At 36.3% G+C, this 19,035-nt stretch overlaps 4 protein-coding genes across 13 annotated transcripts; 1 reads left to right on the forward strand and 3 right to left on the reverse strand.

Annotated features, from left to right (window-relative positions):
* Positions 1-2,283: 2,283 nt before the first annotated feature.
* Positions 2,284-6,845, reverse strand: LOC131000788 (pentatricopeptide repeat-containing protein At4g11690). 9 transcript variants are annotated; one of them, XM_057926864.1, is made up of 4 exons: positions 5,028-6,845; positions 4,002-4,056; positions 3,617-3,689; positions 2,284-2,962 (listed from the first exon to the last, which is right to left on the reverse strand). In XM_057926864.1, the coding sequence occupies exon 1, from the start codon at positions 6,840-6,842 to the stop codon at positions 5,124-5,126; it is 1,719 nt and encodes a 572-aa protein (XP_057782847.1). In that variant the 5' UTR covers positions 6,843-6,845; the 3' UTR covers positions 2,284-2,962; positions 3,617-3,689; positions 4,002-4,056; positions 5,028-5,123. The 9 variants fall into 9 exon arrangements, with proteins under 9 accessions (XP_057782847.1, XP_057782842.1, XP_057782846.1 ...); XM_057926859.1 differs by having other exon boundaries at positions 3,617-3,701; XM_057926863.1 differs by having other exon boundaries at positions 4,002-4,059.
* On the forward strand, positions 2,291-3,121 carry LOC131000790 (small polypeptide DEVIL 13-like). Its single transcript, XM_057926867.1, has one exon. It carries the CDS (start codon positions 2,558-2,560, stop codon positions 2,855-2,857), a length of 300 nt encoding a protein of 99 aa, XP_057782850.1. The 5' UTR covers positions 2,291-2,557; the 3' UTR covers positions 2,858-3,121.
* A 768-nt stretch (positions 6,846-7,613) lies between the features above and the next one.
* On the reverse strand, positions 7,614-10,424 carry LOC131000792 (laccase-17-like). Of its 2 annotated transcripts, XM_057926869.1 has the most exons (6): positions 9,821-10,424; positions 9,595-9,746; positions 9,274-9,518; positions 9,061-9,189; positions 8,041-8,988; positions 7,614-7,962 (listed from the first exon to the last, which is right to left on the reverse strand). In XM_057926869.1, exons 1-6 carry the CDS (start codon positions 10,046-10,048, stop codon positions 7,832-7,834), a joined length of 1,833 nt encoding a protein of 610 aa, XP_057782852.1. In that variant the 5' UTR covers positions 10,049-10,424; the 3' UTR covers positions 7,614-7,831. The 2 variants fall into 2 exon arrangements, with proteins under 2 accessions (XP_057782852.1, XP_057782851.1); XM_057926868.1 differs by having other exon boundaries at positions 9,061-9,518.
* Positions 10,425-10,559: 135 nt separating this feature from the next.
* Positions 10,560-12,560, reverse strand: LOC131000793 (zinc transporter 1). Its single transcript, XM_057926870.1, has 2 exons — positions 11,833-12,560; positions 10,560-11,244 (listed from the first exon to the last, which is right to left on the reverse strand). The coding sequence occupies exons 1-2, from the start codon at positions 12,383-12,385 to the stop codon at positions 10,853-10,855; spliced, it is 945 nt and encodes a 314-aa protein (XP_057782853.1). The 5' UTR covers positions 12,386-12,560; the 3' UTR covers positions 10,560-10,852.
* Positions 12,561-19,035: the final 6,475 nt, after the last annotated feature.

Below are 19,035 nucleotides of genomic sequence, written 5' to 3' on the forward strand. Positions count from 1 at the left end.
TCGATTCGCATTCAATATGGGTGTCGCTGCTCGAAAAAATAATCAAACACATATTAATTAAATACTATATATGTACCCAGGTGGTTAAGCAACTGTAAATCAAAATTAAATTAGGCGTATAATTTTGATTCGATAATGTTCTAAGATCCATACTAATTCTGATAGATCAATTAAGAAACAGTAAAAATGATACTCAACTCATAAAACTGTTCAATATTTAATTAATCGAATTAAAAGAACTCTAACAAATAACGTGCCGCTAAACTCGCCTTATCGATCACCATATTTAAAGATAATGACGTTGGACATACGAAGCAAACAAACCCATTCATATAATATAAGAATGTTTATTTAATTACCTTCTAGAGAAATTAAAAGCTAAACTAACTTCATTGTGATCTTTTTAAAAATATAGTATTACGCTATTTTTGATGAAATTAGCTCCACCACAATCTTAGTTGTGGCTGTATTAATTATTACTGTTACTGCTTACTATTATAATTTTGACTTGAGTTATTATTGTTTGATGAAGCAGCACAATCTTATTTTACTACTTAGGTACAAAATTTTCTGACGCTGGCGCCGAACCCTACCATGTGCATATGTTACTCTCATCTCTTCTCTTTAACTTAAATACATACAAAAATAACTTTAATCTGTTGACATTTGACTAGTTTTAGAAAGGGTTTCATGCTTTTAAACTTAGATAATCACTAACTGCAATCATAATACAGTTCCCGTATTAGCAACAACGTACACTATTTTCTCGAGAGGACTATTTGCCAACAATAATACTTTAGCTGAATCTGAAATTTTTGTATCATTTTTAAAAAATGTAATTGTGACTTTACCATTTAATATTTTGCAACTGCATCCACCATTTCTACAACAATAAAACAATGCCGTTTCATTAATTAAGCAATGTTGTTTGGCATGGTAAAAAATTCAAACTAGGGAAATAGACAATCAAACACTCACTAAAGAAATCATGGGTCCTGACTCCCTTTTCCTTTCTAATTTCCCTAACCAAACTATCTCTATTATTAGATAATTTGAAAATGCTGCAGGTGAAATGCTTTAGTTTTTATTTTTCCACAAGGATTGCCTATTGATTTGAAATCCCCAAAGGAACCCAATTTTACTTCTTCTCCTTTTGAATAATTTCAAATCAATAAGATAGTTTGTAAAAATAATTGGGTTCTATAGAACTATTAATTGAATAATTTCAAATCAATAGTCAATCGTTTTGGTTATTAAGTAGGAGTATTATATTTTAAAATCTCTAAAAGAACACAATTTTACTTGTTCTTGTTTTTTTTTTATATAACTAATAGTCGTATATGAGTGATTCTATGAGGACAAAGAGGGCCGCAGTAGGAAAACTTGACCTAATTTGAGGCTGAAAGATATAGCATCAACAGATAAGGAAACATCATCTCAAAGAAGAAATAATGAGGAAGTTGAAAAGAAAGCAAAAAGGAGGAGGAGAAAAAATTAGAAAGGATTAAAATGATAGTAGAAGACAGTGAAAGTACAATAGATTAATGAGCACCGACCTTTTGCCCAAATCAAATCGAATTTCAACAAAATTCCACTCTTATTCAATTCCAATTCTCACATTTCCCCACTCCCTCTCTCTCTCTCTCATGCACTTTCCCTTCTTTAACAAATCACTCAACTTTGCTTTGCAATGTCAAAAACTATGCCGTCGCAGTAAAAGTCGCATCTCCATACAATAATATTATTCTGACATCACAATATATATAAATTAATCACACGTCATAATAGGAGAAAAAACCAATTTATATCCAACTTTTTCCTAATTATACCCTAACATGTGTATTAATGTTTAAACTATTATTGTTGTTGACAATTACTATATTTTACCAACACAAAAATCATTTCTTTTCTCACTATGTCGATTCCTACTAGTTTGATCATGACTTAACTTAAATTACAAAACCTCCAAATCGAGTTTGAAACGGACATTGATTTGATGTTGTAGATATAGGATGCAATTACTGTTGGTGATGGAATTAGTTTGGGAAATTTGTAGCACATTGATTAGACATTGGATCGTGGTTTCAATTTGAATTGATGATTGGATCAGTGGAAATTGATGCAGTAATAAAAGAAAGTTCACATTTTTTGGTAATGAATGGAGGAATAATTTGGGAATTTGCATAGAGTGGAGTAAAATTATGAAGAAAAAAATAAAAAAAAGAGATGAATTAGGAGAAATAATGGGAGGGCAGAGAGGCAGGAGCAGAAGGGGTTGGGGCCTATAATAAACGAGATCCAGCATAGAATTTGGCTGCAAATTATAAAGTAAGGTGCAAAGCCTGACCATTTTACTCAAGCATCCACATGTGATGCTGCTACACAACAGTCGTCAATAACACCCACCACACCACCATTGTCTCCACACTAGTATATATTGTCCCACCACCACCTCATCTCACAACTCTATCTCTCTCTCTCTCTACATATCCATCCCTCTCTCATTAGCATCAGCATCAGCATCATCAACATCAGCATTGGCAAGGAGGGTGGATCGATGGAGTATTACATGGATGAGAAATGGAAGTTATCCAAAGAAGATAGGCCGCATTCCTCCTCCAAAGCGTCTATGTCGAGGAGCGTCTCCACTAAGTCATCGCTTCAGAAGAGCTTCTCCACCAAGAACCCCTTCGGCCACTCCTCCTCTAAATCCTCCCTCCCGAGAAGCTCCTCCCAGAGGTGCTCCGGTTTCACGCGCAAGTGCACCAACTTGGCCAAGGAGCAGAAGGCCAAATTCTACATTGTCAAGCGCTGCATCACCATGCTCGTCAGCTGGAAAAAGAATGGAGATTCTTGACCACACTCATTGCTGGATTCTGAATTTCAAACTTGCTTTGATCCACGCCCATCTCTCTATTCGCGAGATGGATCTTGGGCTCATTTCTGACCCGAAGAAGTTTTCCTGCCATCCGAGAAGAGATAGAGAGAGAAGCGCAACAAAAATTTCTCAGATCCTCAATGTAACTAGCTAGAGAGAGTGCCATGTTGTGAGATGTAAGATATTTTAAATTCATTGCAGACACAAATCTCAAACAACTTATCATCTTTTTTCTTCTTTCTACATTTATGTGCATTAAATTGTTATAATAGATCTGTGTATACAGTAATATCCCAATCTCTTTTTTCCTAGTACTTGCTTTCTCAAAGCATCTAATTTCATGATAGAAAGATTCCTGTCAGCAGTAGAATTCAAGTGCTATATACAATACTGCTAACTCTCAGAAAAACAATGGGAATCTTCACAAGTACCAAAAACGATGTTGTATTATTATTACTTATTACAAAAAAAATACTGTACCTGCTTGGCTTCTTCTCTAACACTCAGTTTTTAACAAAAAGTTACTGTCAAGGCATCAACTCTTCAAATTTTTACCTCGTCTACAACTAAACACTAAACATGGAGGTCACTTCATCTTCAGTAAATCATAGTATTATATATTATCGTTTCGTCTGTTTCTTCCCTGATACTCATGGATAGTTTGCTATATCTAAGACTTGTTCAATACACCTAACTGCAAATGCAGATATCTTCAATAGATAAAACAAAATTTGCTACCTTCAAGCTCTGTCAGGTCTCCTCTGATCCTCTGCGAATAATAAAGGATATAGCATCGACTTTGAAGTTCTATCTGCATCCATAACTGTGCAAACGGAAACATGAAATATCAACCAGTCGCTCTAGTTAATTACATAATACTAGTAAAGTTTAAGATAGGCAATAGCGATCAATCTTACTGAACTTTAGCATGCTTGATTATAAAATCTACCGTCGTTAAAATATTCTATACTATATTACAATTACTCATTCTGTTTCTGGTATTGGCAGATTGAGCACCAACCATGTATTTGCAAAAATAGTATTTTATTTTCCAATTATCTTGTTGATAACTTGACATCAATTTTAAACCATGTGCTCCCTTGGGAAGAAAATATAAGCTTACCAGAAATTGTTGGAATCCAATAAGTGCAAGGAGTCCCGTCCTCTCCATACTGCACCTACTTTTATAAAGTACGATGTCATGTCACAACCACCTCTTTCACTCACTTCTATTGTTTTCAAAATTGAAATTTTAATCACTAACCAAGCTTTCAACACTCATCAAGTTTATCATATTGCTTCTATAACATAATTTCTTGAGGTCATCTCCAATGGTCTACATTGTGCAAACAATGGAATGATCTCCAACGGTATACAATAACAAAAAAAAAAAAAAACTCATAGATTTTGAACACCAATATAGATTTAACTACAAGTGATATTTAGCTATAAAAAAATGCAAATACTAATATTTACTTCCCCCCATTAGCGCGTCTAATATCTGAAGCTTTGTTCTTTACAGAATTTTGTGTTAATTTTTTTGAATATTATTTCATTAATAAATTTTAGTAAACATTTTTATTTGTATTACACAATTGAAATTACGAAATCAATTTACATATTTCATAGTGATTAAATCAATCAAATTGCAACAATGAAAATTATAGTTAAGAAATTATATCAATAAAAAGTATACAAAAGACTGAGGTTAAAAAGAACACACACAAAATATATTTAAAATTGTGAAAGAGAGAATATATAGAATTTGGCTCGTGCGGATAGTGCTTTGCAGCCATGAACAGTTATGTGTTTCTTTGAACAGTATTCCTCCAAACCACTGTAGCATTTTGGCATTTTACTGCAGCTTTGCTGCAGTGTTTGGAGTGGAAGTTCATAGCAACTTGCAGATTTTACACCAAATTGGTGTAGTTTAGGAAATGGCCGAATACGACATTGCCTAGCACTATGTTTTGAACTATTTCTACAAACTACTCATAGCCTTATAAGCTGAAAGTGCACCTTCATAATTGTATAAGTCTCTCATTTTGCATATTAAGTAATACTATAAAACACTTCTAGAAGAGGGCTTTCCCAATCTTTGTTTATAAATACTTTCCAAACTAGGCAGATGGAAGTTACGCAAGCTTACCAAAGATCATCAAAGTTCCAAAAGTGGTCGGACTGCATTTTCTCTGGTTGATCCGCAGGGAACCAATCTGCACAAATCAAATTTTCCCTCTTTACATCAAAACGAGAGGGTGTTGGACGGTTTTAGGCCGGATTTCAACATGGCAGCAAGAAGATTATGGGCCGCGTCTTGTTTCCCATCTCCCTCAAGGACTTGGACTGTCATGTTGTAACTAGCTACATTAGGCACCATACCCTTTTCAGCCATTTCTTTGAGGAGCTTCAATGCTTTATACGAGCTACCTTGTATGCAGTATCCATGGATCATCGTATTGTATATTACATCATTGGGTTCGACTTCCATCTCACACATCATCCCCAACAATTTTGATGCTTCCCTCATGTTTCCTTCATTGCACCACCCTTTTATCAAGACGCTGTAAGTGTAAACATCTGCAACCAAACTAGTCCTCTTCATGTAAGCGAGGAGTTCGAGTGCTTTCTCCATGTTGTTAGACCGCGCAAAGAAATCAATCAAGATAGTGTATGTCACTTTCGATGGAGAAATCCCCCTCTCTTCCATCTCACCTACCAAGTCCAAAACCCGAGACGAATCCTCACTTCTTGCGCATCCTGCAATCAGGACATTGTAGGTGATCACGGTTGGAGATAGACCAAAAGACTTGAGTTGGTCGTGCAAATACAAAGCTTTCTCAACCATCCCAATGCGGCAGTACCCATCCATTAACAAGTTGTAAGTGATTAAACTCGGTCTCAAACCGCAGCTCGTCATCTCACCCAGCAATCTCTTCGCCTCCCCCACATTCCTCTGCTTACACAGCCCCTCAATTAATGTATTGTAAGTCACGACATTGCATGTCACCCCTCTGTGGCGCATTTCATCGAACAGTTGGAAGGCTCTACGCATTTCACCACCACTGCAATACGCGTTGAGCACGGAGTTGTAGGTATGCAAATCAGGCAATGCCCCTTCACTCTTCATCCTCTCAAAAAGCTCAAACCCATCTTTCCTCAAACCTTTCTTGAAAACCCCATTTATCAACACGGTGTAAGTGTATTGATTGGCGATCAATCCGATATCCTCCATTTCAAAGAACAATCTTTTCGCCTTCTCGACCTTGCCCTTCTTACAGCACCCATCGATTAACGTAGTGTACACAACGACGTTAGGGCTAAAACCCAAATCACACATTTGACCCAAAACCTGAAAACCCCTCTCCAAATTATCATTCTCGCAGCAGCATTTTATCAAAATCCCAAAGGTATAAACATCCAATCCAACTCTTCCCTTATATTTCTCAAAAACCCGCCAAGCCTTATCAAAATGGCCTTCTTTCACGAGACACTTCAACAGAGAATTAAAAAGAATCGACGACGGTGAAAACCCTCTATCGATCATTTCATCAACCAAGGTGAGAGCGCGCTCCACCGGCAGCTGCGCTTTGAGATGAGCGCTAATGATTGTTTCATAAACGCGGAAAGAATTGGAATTGTTGGTCAAATAGGGTAGAAGGGAAGTGATTGTGAAGAAGGGGGATGGCATTTTACCAGAGAGTAGTCGTACGATGAAGGATTCGGCCTGCGACAGCATGTTGAGAGAGAGAAGGTAATGGATGATTATTGAAATGGATTCATGAGTGTGGTGAGCAGAGGAGGTGAGGAGGGAAAGAGCTTTCTGCGGCGGAGCTTTAACCATTCTGGAAAGGAGCGTGAGAACTTGATGTTTGGTTGCAGACATTTCTACAAACAGGTTGAGTAAGGAGTAAGGAGTGAGGACTATTCCGTTCGTTTCAATTGCACTTGCTTCCCACCACATTGAGAAAACCTCTTAGAATCTAATAGGAATCTTATATCAAAATCTCAAGTGATGATAATAGGTATGTAAGTTGACTTACTTCCTTGGTTCCATAAAATTATGCATTTTTTTTAATACATCCTTCACACACACATATATATATATAGGGAGAGGTTCAAATAAAAACCACTAATAAAATAAGAACGGAGAACCATTTTAAGTCATTCGATCATCAACATCTACGGTGGATGCATCATCTTAGTGGATGGATGCAGATGCTGGGTTCGAATCCTGAAGGGAGCAAAAAATTATTTTTTTCGGATGCATTAAATTTAATAGCGGATGCATTAGTTTGTATAGCAGATGCAGTAATTTTTTTTGGTTCTTATGTTCTCACGACAATTGTGGTTCTCACTATAACCGCACCCTATATATATATATATATACCTTTAATTTTTAAGCACTACCCACTCATAATTAGATAATTTTATCCTTATAATTTACACTTATTTACAATTAATACACTCAACAATATCTTTATGACTCGTTTGATACGTGATATGTTGTTTGATACGATATATTAAGATTATATAAAATTATAAAATTAAGATTTGTATTACGTATACCACTTTTGTAGATGATATACAGAATCCTTCAAATCAGTATAATATTTTTGAATTTTTAATTTATAAAAAATCGTGTGTCATGGAGTATCATTTTTTTATCAAACAAGATATTAGGATATGGTAGATATATTGTTTTCAAGTTTTTAATTAAGACTCTTTCCAAGTGTATTGGAAACACGATTTCTTTATTCTGTTTCGTTGGAACAAATTGTGACGACAAAAATCCAATACAAATCCGAGCTCCGGTTCATCAATCTCCCACAAAATCCAAAAAACACAACCCAGAAAAGAGAGAAAAAGAAACAAGTAAAGAGAAAGAAAAGGATCAAACTTTGTCCGTACATAAATTAAACGAAACCCGCAAGAAAAGAAAGTGAGCATTCATCAACACTTGGGAAGATCGGCAGGCGGCGGAGGCAGTTTCTGGGCTGGCAGTTCTCCATCCAACACTATCCACGCCATCTTCAAACCCCAGCTCAAATGCACCTCAAAATGACAGTGCATGAACCAAACACCTGCAAATTAAAATCCTAATTATATATATACCACTATTTTTCAATATATATAAATCAACCAATTCTAGCGTACGTCACCTGGATTGTCAGCCCTGAAGCGGATGGCAGCCCAGCCTCCGGACGGGACGGCGACGGTGTTCCTCTCGACGGGGTCGATGAGGTTGAAGTTGGGCGGGTCCTTTTGAGGATCGAAGTTGCCGAATCCTTGCCCCACCACGAAGAAGTTGTAGCCGTGGAGGTGGAGAGGGTGGCTCTCCGCCCCTAGAATGCTCGTGTCCTGCAGCACCACCTCCACCGTCGTGTTGAACGCCACCACCACCACTTTCATCCCGTTCCCCACCCTCGTGTTGTTCGGCGGGGCGCCCGTGTAGTTGAACGCCATCAAGGGCTGTCTCGGGAAATCCGTGGTGTATACGCCGTTGGATCTGCCGGAGAAGTAGGCCTGCAGGAGCGCCGTCGTATTGGGGTTCGTGAAGGACACGTTGTTCATCGAGGCTGCGAACATGGAGCCGTTCGGCCCCTGACACGTCTGGTTTTTGGGGCACGGGTTGCTGCCCAGCCCCACCGTAAACAGGAACTTTCCATCCACGGTTTGCGGCACGTTGGCCCTCGCCAGGCTGCGGAACTTGCTGCTGAAGTTGGCCACGACGGCGGTCGCGTTGAACGGTGGGAGAGACGGGATTTGGAGAGGAGTCGTGGTATGGACAGTTTTATGAGGGAGTTTGTATTGGAGAATTCCGGCGACGGTGGTGTTGTCGAAGGTGCCTTGGCCGGTGAAGTAAGGGCTGGCAGCCATGAAGAAGGCGGTCGCGGCCGGATTCGTCTTGGTCTTGAGCAGAACGTTGGTGGTCTGCCCCGGTGCGATCACCACGACGTCGGTCTCAAACGGCTTCACGTAGACTGCATCCGCTTCGACGACGGTGAGCGTGTGGTTGGAGATTCTGAAGAAGAGTTCGTCGTTGAGCGCAGCGTTGATCATTCGGAGAAGATACGTCTTCCCTGGCTTCACCCTCAGCTTAAACGTTTCTGCAACCAAAACTCACGTGGATTCATTAATTAATTAATTCAAATAAATAAAATATTTATGGCGGGAAATACCGTAGGCGGAACAGTTGTACAAGGGGCCGGGAAGGCCGTTGATGGTGTATGCATCGGAGACGTTGGGGCCGCCGCCTGTCTGAAGAGCCTGGCTGATCACCGCCTCTGTATCCGCATTGAACCACTCTCCTGTCACAATAACATATATAGCATGTTCATGATGATTACAAATTAATGTACATTGTATTGTCCAAAAATGTCTAGAAACTGAACCGAAGATGATTGGAACTTCTTTGTGGGGTTTGGGAAAAGGATAGGAAGTGTTCTTGAATGGAAGGATTATGAGAGGCCCATAAAGAGTGGCTCTCAGCCATGAGATGTGAGCATGCCAGAATAAGGTTCCTCTCTGCCCTGTGATGGTGAAATTGTAGGCGTAGCTCTGCCCAGTCTGGACGGGGCATTGAGTCACGTATGCCGGCCCATCTGCCCAGCCGCTCAACAGCTGCCTGATGCCGTGCCTGCATAATTAAGAAACTCAGCATTTGGGATGTAGAAGAAATGTTTGGAGTTGAATGAGAGAGTGTTGTAGTGTACCAGTGGATGCTGACATTGTTGGATACATGGTTGGTGACGTTAATCACTACACGGTCACCCTCCCTTGCAACAACAGTAGGCCCGGGAAACTTTCCGTTCACGGTCAGAATGCTCTTAGTCTTGCATAGTCTGCTCACATTCTGCAGCTGCACCTGCACAAACATATCAACACATTATTGTAACTATAAACTAGTGAGCAGAGGGTCGTGGTGGTCGTAGTAGTTACGGTGAACGTGTAGTGCCTGGTTCTGCCTTCGACTGCGGAGCCGAGATGCAAAAAGATCAAGAGAGACAAAAGGAATGGAGGAATCGATGATGAGGCCATGTGAGAGAAAGCTAGCCAACTACTTGGTTGTGCTGTGGAAATGCAGGGATGAATGTTCATTCTTATATAGGATGGATTCTTTTTCTTTAGGAAGTTTGGAGTTAGTATAGTATGAAAATGGAATAACATTATACCTAAAAAAATGTGACAGTGTAGAAGGATAGTATACCAAACTTTGGCCCAAGGGTCACAACTATAGCCCTTTTGAACTCTGCCAACCACTGCAAATTAAGTGATCATTTTGATTGGACATTCTCCCTTATAAAAATACATAAATACATTTAACTCTTTAAATTTCCCCTTTTCTTCTTTCTAATCTCTAGTTTCTTGCACTATTTCTCATTTCTTGCTGGATTTTGAACAATTTAAATTGGACCACATATATATATATATATTCCAAGTGGTGGAAAAGCACATGATCAATCAATTGGCTGAAACATTTTTGTAGCAGTAGGACTTTGCAACTGATAATCTTTGTGATTAAGACACAAACACAAGCCTAATCTTAGGACACAGAAATGGACATCTGATCCACCTTTCTTTCAAAGAAGATAAACCAAAGAAGAGGCCACTTAGATATTGTTCTACTACAAATAAGATTCCCAAGATTCACCGTAAAGTAAAAATCTGCGAATTTCTCTTCGTACAAAACGAAAAATCAAATAGTATTAATTTATTAAGGTTGCAAGTGGAATCATGGATGATCATATAATCATTACAAAGTACTAGTAATGTACAAGACTATGAGTTTTTTTTTTTTTTTTTTGGTAGTTACACCAACTATAGATCTTGTACCTGCAGACTCCTCTACTATACACAAAAACTCATTTTTGGAGCAACTAGCTAGAGACATTATATGTTGGCAATAAGAACGTAAGAAAAAATACACATAGATTTGAATGGTTTGACAACATATATATAGGTAGAAAATGACTAATCCCATATCATTACAACTGATATTACTCCGCCGCCTAGTAACACAGCAAAGAACTTGAAGAAGGGCGTATCAAAGTAGCACTTGTTCTGAGGTTTGAAGCCTTTGGCTATCAAATGGTTGATGGCTACGTACACAAAAACTCCACAGGCGATGCCCATTGAGATAGCGTAGGTCCAGTCAGCACCGCGGCCTTGGCTCGTGGCATCAAGGGCGATGCCTATCCCGACCCCCACTGGGCTTGAAATGGCGAAGGCGAAGGAGTAGGCCACAGTTGCTAAAAATGGCCTCTTTGGGATCATCCTTAGAAGTGCAATCCCCATTGCAACTGCAGCGAAGATCTTGTGGAGTGAAATCGTCCATAGATTTCTCCATGCGTCTGCTTTCGTATCTAAGGAGAGTTTAACACGAGATGTAACATCAAAGTGTAATAGATGATCTCATACTGATTGTAGCAATTTATTCCGTTATATATAATGCCAATATTGTATAATTCACTCGATTTTCAATATTTAGTATACTTGTTCTATTTTCAATTATACTATAAATGCAATGCAGCATTAATTTATAGTAGATCGTTGTGCAAGGGAACACAAAACCGCAACATGCAAAACTAGTTAGTTTTATATAATGAACAGAGTAGAAACACAGCTACAGGATATATGCATGCAGCTTGAATATGAAACTTGAGAAGGAAAAAAGAAGCAATAAATTCTAAAGAATTCACAAACTTTGAATATTTTTTGGTTTTCAATATGTTTTACATGCGAAATGTTAGTACACATCATTGATGTGCAAAAGAAATCATTTTGTTGGAAAATTTAGGGTTAGCAGTTAACCCAAAATTAAACGCTTGATTGAGAAGAAAGACTATTCATATTCAAGAAAGGAACGATGATAAATTGAGTAAGACGCATAAAATTCGCCAACATTATTTCATGTTATGAAATTAAAGTTAATAGTAATAAAAGAAGATTACCTGCAACTCCAACAGCAATGCCCTCAAAAATGGAGTGGAAGCACAATGCAAGTATAAGAAGAATGGTGTCACCAAGCGAAGCAGTCTTGACAAAAACCGGGTGGATCTCCTCCTCCTCCTCCTCCTTGGCGCCGGCGTTGACTATATACGAGATGGCACAGTCAGCCAGCATAGTGAGAAGATAACCAGCGGAGGCGAGCATGAATGAGAAGGGATACTCTTTAGTGGTAAGGTCTCCAAAAGTGGAGGTGGAATCGCTCAAGAAATGCATGAGAGCAGTTCCCAAGAATACGCCGCCGGCGAACTGAGTCCCCAGAAGAAGAAAGCTCTCGTTCCATCGGTAGAAATACGGCGACACGCCGCCGGCGAATGTGCTCACGAACATGATTATCAGACACCAAACCTTAACCAGAATCAGCCCCTTTCCGTGCAAATTCCCCTTCTCCGCATCGCCGTCGTGGTCGTCGCCGCCGCCGCCGTGGCCTCTGATCTCGGAGAATTGGAGGAGGAGAAAGACGAGCGCGACCAACAAAGTTGACTTGAAAGAGGCCATGAAACTGTTTAGTTGGAATTAGCGGTGAGATTTTTCAGTTAATTATGGCATTGTGGGAAAGATTAATTTATAGTGGTTGTGTATTTTTGCAGTACATGTGTTGACTTGTACTACGCAAAGACAAGAATGCAGTACTATAATTAGCTGTTCACTACAAATCCATTCTGGAAAAAATTGGATACGAGACTATAATTAGCTGTTAGCTACAATGCATTCGGCAATTCAATATGTGTGTTCTGTCATTTTCACAACCATATATATATATGTGTGTCCTAATCACGATAATAACATCTATACTTAAAAAGAGTAAAATTTAGTAGCGACATGCGGAGAGAGGTGGGACTTTTTGAAAGAGTAACATTTTGAAGTACTCAAAATGAAGCATAAAACACAATTTATGGTCACACATTGAAAAAACATAAAATTTGATCATTTTTATTGATTTGAACGCTTTTACCCTTAATGAGGCGGAATGGATAAGATCAGGCACGCGGGTCGCGTGCCGGGTCAGGTTAGGCACTTATGACACTATTAGTGCCATAAGTGCCAAGATTTTACTTTGGTTTTATTTTAGATATCTGTTGGCACTTATGACAGTTCCATAAATGCCAACGGAAATATAAAATAAAACCAAGTAAAATAGTCATTTTGGCACTTATGTCATACGTGCAACAGAAACAAAAGTAATAGAATTAAGAAATCATAAATGGATCATCTAAACCATAAATGAATAATCTAAACCCTAAATGGATAATCTAAACTCTACGGGGAAGTGTTTAAAATGGTTCTTTTGGCACTTATGGCACTAATAAAATCAAAATAAAATCAAGTAATAAAATGATGTGTATGACACTTATGGTACTATTAGTGCCATACACGCAGCGGGTGCTGGCTTTTCCCAGCGAGCGCGCAACTCACCCATAAGCTTCCAGCGGCCGCGCAATCACCCCAGCGGCAGAGTAAAAAGGGCAAATTAGGCATATCACCTAATTAATGACCATATTTTGATGTTTTAAGATTCGGGGCCAAAAATTGATTTTCAATCTTCATTGTGGCTATTTGACTACATTGTTTCTATTAAAAAGAGAGTTTTCAATTTGAAATTAATTTCAAAATTGAGTGGTATATAATTTTATAGTTATAATGAAATTGAAGGTTTATGTTTAAATTATATATTTTTCTTTTTATTTTTATTTTTTAACTTCTTATTTGTTGTTACATTTCTTTCCAAAATTGTGAAATTCGATTAATTATAAAATATTTAATATGCATATCAAATTAAAGATTACGTACGATAAGAGCTTTAATATGATATATTTTATGAAAATATTTGATTTAAATTGTAAAATTTAAATTTGTTTAAATATTAAAATTTTATAAATTTCTCTCTCCTCTCTCATCTTTTTTGAATAAATCTATTTTTAATTTTTTAATTAATATTTTATTTTTAATTTTTTAACTTTTTTTTTCAATATCAAATTTTATAATTGTGATTTTTTTTTATTTTGTCGATATTCAATTCAAATATATTTAATTAAAATTATTTTTTTATTATATTTATAAGTATAATAATTAAATTAGTATTAATTTTATATAAATATAAAAATTAAAAATATTTTCCCCGATGCAAATACTAGTATAAAAATACATTAGATTAGGCTACACTAGATCGCACTGATTAAGTCATAATTCTTCTATGCAGTTGACCACAATATGTTTTTATTTTTCCGGCGAAACACGAATGATGATAGAAGCAATGACGTGAACGCATCATATTCTTTGAGGAAAAAGAATAAAGGAATGGAAATAATCCGTTAGCAACTTCTCCAGTTAAACAAGTCAACTAGGATACGATGATGCAGTTGATTACTTGAATTGCCAGTTGAAAATAATTTTATAAACTCAATATTTAATTTAGTAAGTCAAATAATTTATAAACTCAAGCATCTTTAATCTTTTCTTTCGGTAACATACAATCTAAGTTGCGTGCTCTGCTGTGCACATTATGTCAAGAATGAAGATCACATTTACTTTTGTAATTGAGACACGAAGAAGAAGAAGATAATCAACATCTCAAGTAGTCGAATTAGTATGGTTGAGATGTTGATCCAACATGATGCATTTCATGGAGTGGACTTTGGACTCATTCTAGTCTGGCTTTGAAATGTATATGATCGATTCGTGTGGAGCGATTTGTAGTGTTGAAGAAGTGGATGATAGGTAGAAGCAGCAGAGCAAAACAGAAATCATTTGGCATTGACTGATCAACAAATCAGATTACCCTTCAACCATTCATTTTCATGCATGTGTTTATATTTCATCCTGTAGTTCACCCAAAACCTATCACAATTCACAACTTGCTTTATTCATTCTCTATTCATACCTGCAAAACAAATTTACTACACCAATAATATATATATATATATATATATATATATATATACACACACACGAGGTTGTGACTGCAAAGTCTATATTATCCAAGGACTATCATGCAAATCGGAAAGGAAGTGTGAGAGAAGAAATGTTGAGAGCTTGGTTTGCTTTCTTTCTGCTCACGTTTGTCTCATCAGGAAATCATTGTAGTTCTTGTTTCAATCTCTGAATATAGTAATGTAGGCACATTACCGAACCATGTAAATTTGGTGTCTTGTTCGTACGTTTTCATTGCGTGAGTTTAGAGTTCTTGAGAGATTCGGTATTCTTCAAATTATAGTGTTGCTGCAGTTTCTTGGCTTATTTTGAGCTAAAATTCCAACAATATATTCATATAAAGACTGATATTTAACTATATAGCAAGCACATGAGATCTAGTGGGTTGGTGTTCCACTTTCAATTTTTTATATTTTTTAATATTTTTTTCTTTCGATTTTAATTTTGTGATATTAAGGTGTATTCAATTTAATTAGAATATAATTATTTTTATCATTTAATTTTACTTTTATTAGCTAATAATAGGTTAATAAATTCAAAGTTATAAGTATATAATCTTTTAAAACTTAAATTTTTTTATATATAAAAACGAACACAATTCATAATATTAATAAATTTTACTTTAATAAAAAATATTATTAAGATAATAAATTTAATAGTGGACACGGTAGCACACATAAAATTGAACTATACATTAAATGGCGTGGACGAAGTTAAGAAAAAAAAAGAGATAGTTCCATGTTTATTTATTAATTTATTTCAAAAAAAAATACTAAAAAAACTCTCGTAATTCAAGAATAGGATTAAACCCACCCACATCTTGTTTTTTTCTTTTTCTTTTTTGTTAGTAGAAAATTATCAGCAATGTTATATATGTATTTGCGAAAGTAGTATTTCGAAGTTATGGAATGGCTTAGTGATAGAGTGGGTTTTCTGAAGTTAAAAGTCATAGATTAAATCTTACTATATTAATTTGATAGGTATGGTATTGTTTTATTTTGGGGTAAAATCTAAAATAAAATATATAAGCATAAATAGATAGTTTTATGGGTTAATTACATATAAATTAATGAACTTTCAACAAATTCTCATTTTGTATACCAACTTTAAACTCTTTATTAAAATTACTCCAACTATCAATTTTTTCTCATCATGACATGCCCATATTTATATGCAATTAATGTTTTATTTCATAAAAATTAAAATGAATCTAAACATGTACAATGCACCTAATATATTTATATATTTGTTTTGTGAGATGAAAAAAACTAACATATATATATATATATATATATATATATATATATATATATTTATTAAGAATTAAAAAGAGTAATATATATTTATATAATTTAGGATATTTTAACGTCGAGTAATTTATTGATAATTATTAAAAATAAAATGTAAAATTAAGTAGACATAAATGAGAATTTTAGAAAAATAAAAGTTCTAAATTCTCAAAATTCCACTCAAGATAGAGAATTTGTGTGATGGCTAAAAAAGGTTTCCCTACACATAATAGATAGATAGATGAGTAGAATCATTGTTAGCCTCATTAAAACTCTCCATGTATATAACCTCCCACATCGAAAAAATCTCACGAGGTAAAAGAGTGCTAGGCTAGTGTTAGTGCATCTCATGTGACCAAAAAGTCGCAAACCTTAAAATAGGGCGAAGGGCGGCGGCGCGAGGCACCGCTGAACGCGGCTAAGACAGGATAGCAACAATGACCCTCGATCGGCCGTCCACCGATGAAAATCACATGAAAGAAAGACGGAGATGGGAGGCCACAAAAGGGGGATGTGAAGGAGAGACGACACCAAGAGGATGGGGACGACAATTAGCTAGAATGAGCGGCAGCGACGATGGCGGGTAGCGAAGGAGAGAGAGAGAGAAAAGAAATTGTATTAAAAAATTAATATAAAGACAAATTTTACACAGAAAAATGACTAAATTTATTTATTTTATGTTACTGGTTTTTTTTTACTATAGCAAAGTGTTACTCCCTCCATCTTTAAATAAGTGTCATATGACACAAAATTACACATATTAAGAAAGAATATAATTTTACATGTATACTACCCTTAATTAGATTTTCTAACTTTAAGACGAAGTGTAGAAGAAATGAAGACAATACATTTAATTCTAATATTAAAGATATGGATATAATTATAAATTTAGCTTAATTTTATTTTAAAATTTTACAATATATATACTTTTTTCGTCCCATAACAAGTGTCATAGTTTGTTTCGAAACGGAATTTAAATAGATATGATTAAAGAGTAAAAAAATACTAAAAAGTGGTGGAGTCCATTTTTATTTTGTGAATTGAATAAAATTAAAGTGAAGATAATCTTAAGGTAAAAAATGTGAAAAGTGGTGGAGCCCACTTTTTTATTTTAAAAAAAAAGACACTTCTTATAAGACAACTTAAAAAGGAAAGTTGGACACGTTATGGGAAGAAGGGATTAACAATTACTCCCTCCGTCCCAATATTGTTGGCCACATTTCCTTTTTGGTCTGTCCCATTATTGTTGGCCACTTTCATAAAATGAAAATATTTAATTTAATTAACCTCAATTAATTAATTTAATTTAATTTAATTTTCTACTTAAACCTAAACCCCATTTAATAAACACAAACACACATGTAAAACACACACAACACACGCGCAACCTCAAATCTCTCCCTTCTCTCTTCTTCTCCACTGGCCGACACCGCCGCGGCCGTCGCCCCGTCCCCGACCTCTCTTGCCTCTGCTCTTTCTCTCTCTCGTTGTGTGCGCACTCGTCGCTTCTTCTCTCTCCCGTTCTCTCTTCGTCGGACACTTCTCTCCTCTCTCTCGTTTGACCGCCGACTTCCCCGTCTGAATCTGTCGTCGTCTCCGGTGAGCAAGATAGCAATCGCTTACCTTAGGGTTCCGATTCGCGTAATTTAGGGGTGGTTCGCCCAGATCTGAGGCGGCGCGACCACATGGCCGTCGTCCCTCTGTCTGCGCTGCGACCACCGTCGCCTTCTCGCATCTCCCTCTATCTCCAAATAGAGATGTGGCGCAATTTGGGGGCGGCGACCCTTTCCCCTCACCGCGAATTTTGGGGGCTAGGGCTCCGATTGTTGGCGGCCCAGTTGGGTGTCTGGGTTTGGAGATCTGTGATTTTTCCCCCTCACCGTGCGAATAGGTTGAAGAATTAAGGGGCTGCCGCAGTCGCCGTCTCCCTCTCCTCTGCTCAATTTCTCTGGTTTTGAATTAATTGACGAATTTGGTTTGAATGTTTTCTCAAGAATTTGGTTTGATTTTTTGGTGAAAACTGGATTGATTTTTTGGAAAAGAAAATGGTTTGAATTGGTTTTTTGGTTTGATAGCCAAATTCTTGATTTGCATGTTGACAGTCATCTAGCCGGCAGCGCCGGCGGCGGCTTGAAAAATGGAACAGAAGCACTGAGAAGAAAAATATGGACCACAATTAATTAACTATTTAATTTTGATGGACTACACTTAATTAAAACATACTTAAAACATAACACTCAATTTCTTAATCTCCGTGCCGAAAAGAATGTGGCCAACAATATTGGGACGGAGGGAGTAAAAGAAATTAAAAAATATCTACAATATAACACTTATTTAGAGATGAACATTTTATTTTTAAATTTGAAATTGTAAGTACTCCTACAAATATTGGGAAATCGTACGTGCCCTGGGCCATTTGTCCCATAAATTCATGCTGGAGCAATTAAATGTCACCACCGAATAGTTTTCACTTAACAAATATAAGTGGTGTCTAACTCTCCTTGGATGTTCGCATTAAAAAACAAAAACTCGTTGGATATTGACGATTGTACCATATTAAATTTTTTTTTTCGAATTTCGCTGCCAATAAATAAAAACAACCGTTAAAATATTCGATAAGGTAACATCAATTTTGAAATTTAATTTTAATCAAATCTATATATTATATAAAGGAGCAGTATAACAGCTACTTTTTCCCACCAAAATTTCTCCTCATTTTTCTTTTTTTTGATTAATAAAAAGATATTCAATATGGATGTTAAATTAAAGATAACGAAAAGATCTTTAATTTGATATAAAAATTATAAAAAAATAAATTTAAAACGAATAAGTTATTATCAATTAAAGTTACAAAATTATTTTTTTCTCTCTCTCATCTTTTATCTCTCCTTTCTCTTTTATAATTTCTTTTAATTATCAATAAAAATC

The sequence above is a fragment of the Salvia miltiorrhiza genome, chromosome 8, assembly GCF_028751815.1.
Source record: "Salvia miltiorrhiza cultivar Shanhuang (shh) chromosome 8, IMPLAD_Smil_shh, whole genome shotgun sequence".
NCBI lineage: Eukaryota > Viridiplantae > Streptophyta > Magnoliopsida > Lamiales > Lamiaceae > Salvia > Salvia miltiorrhiza.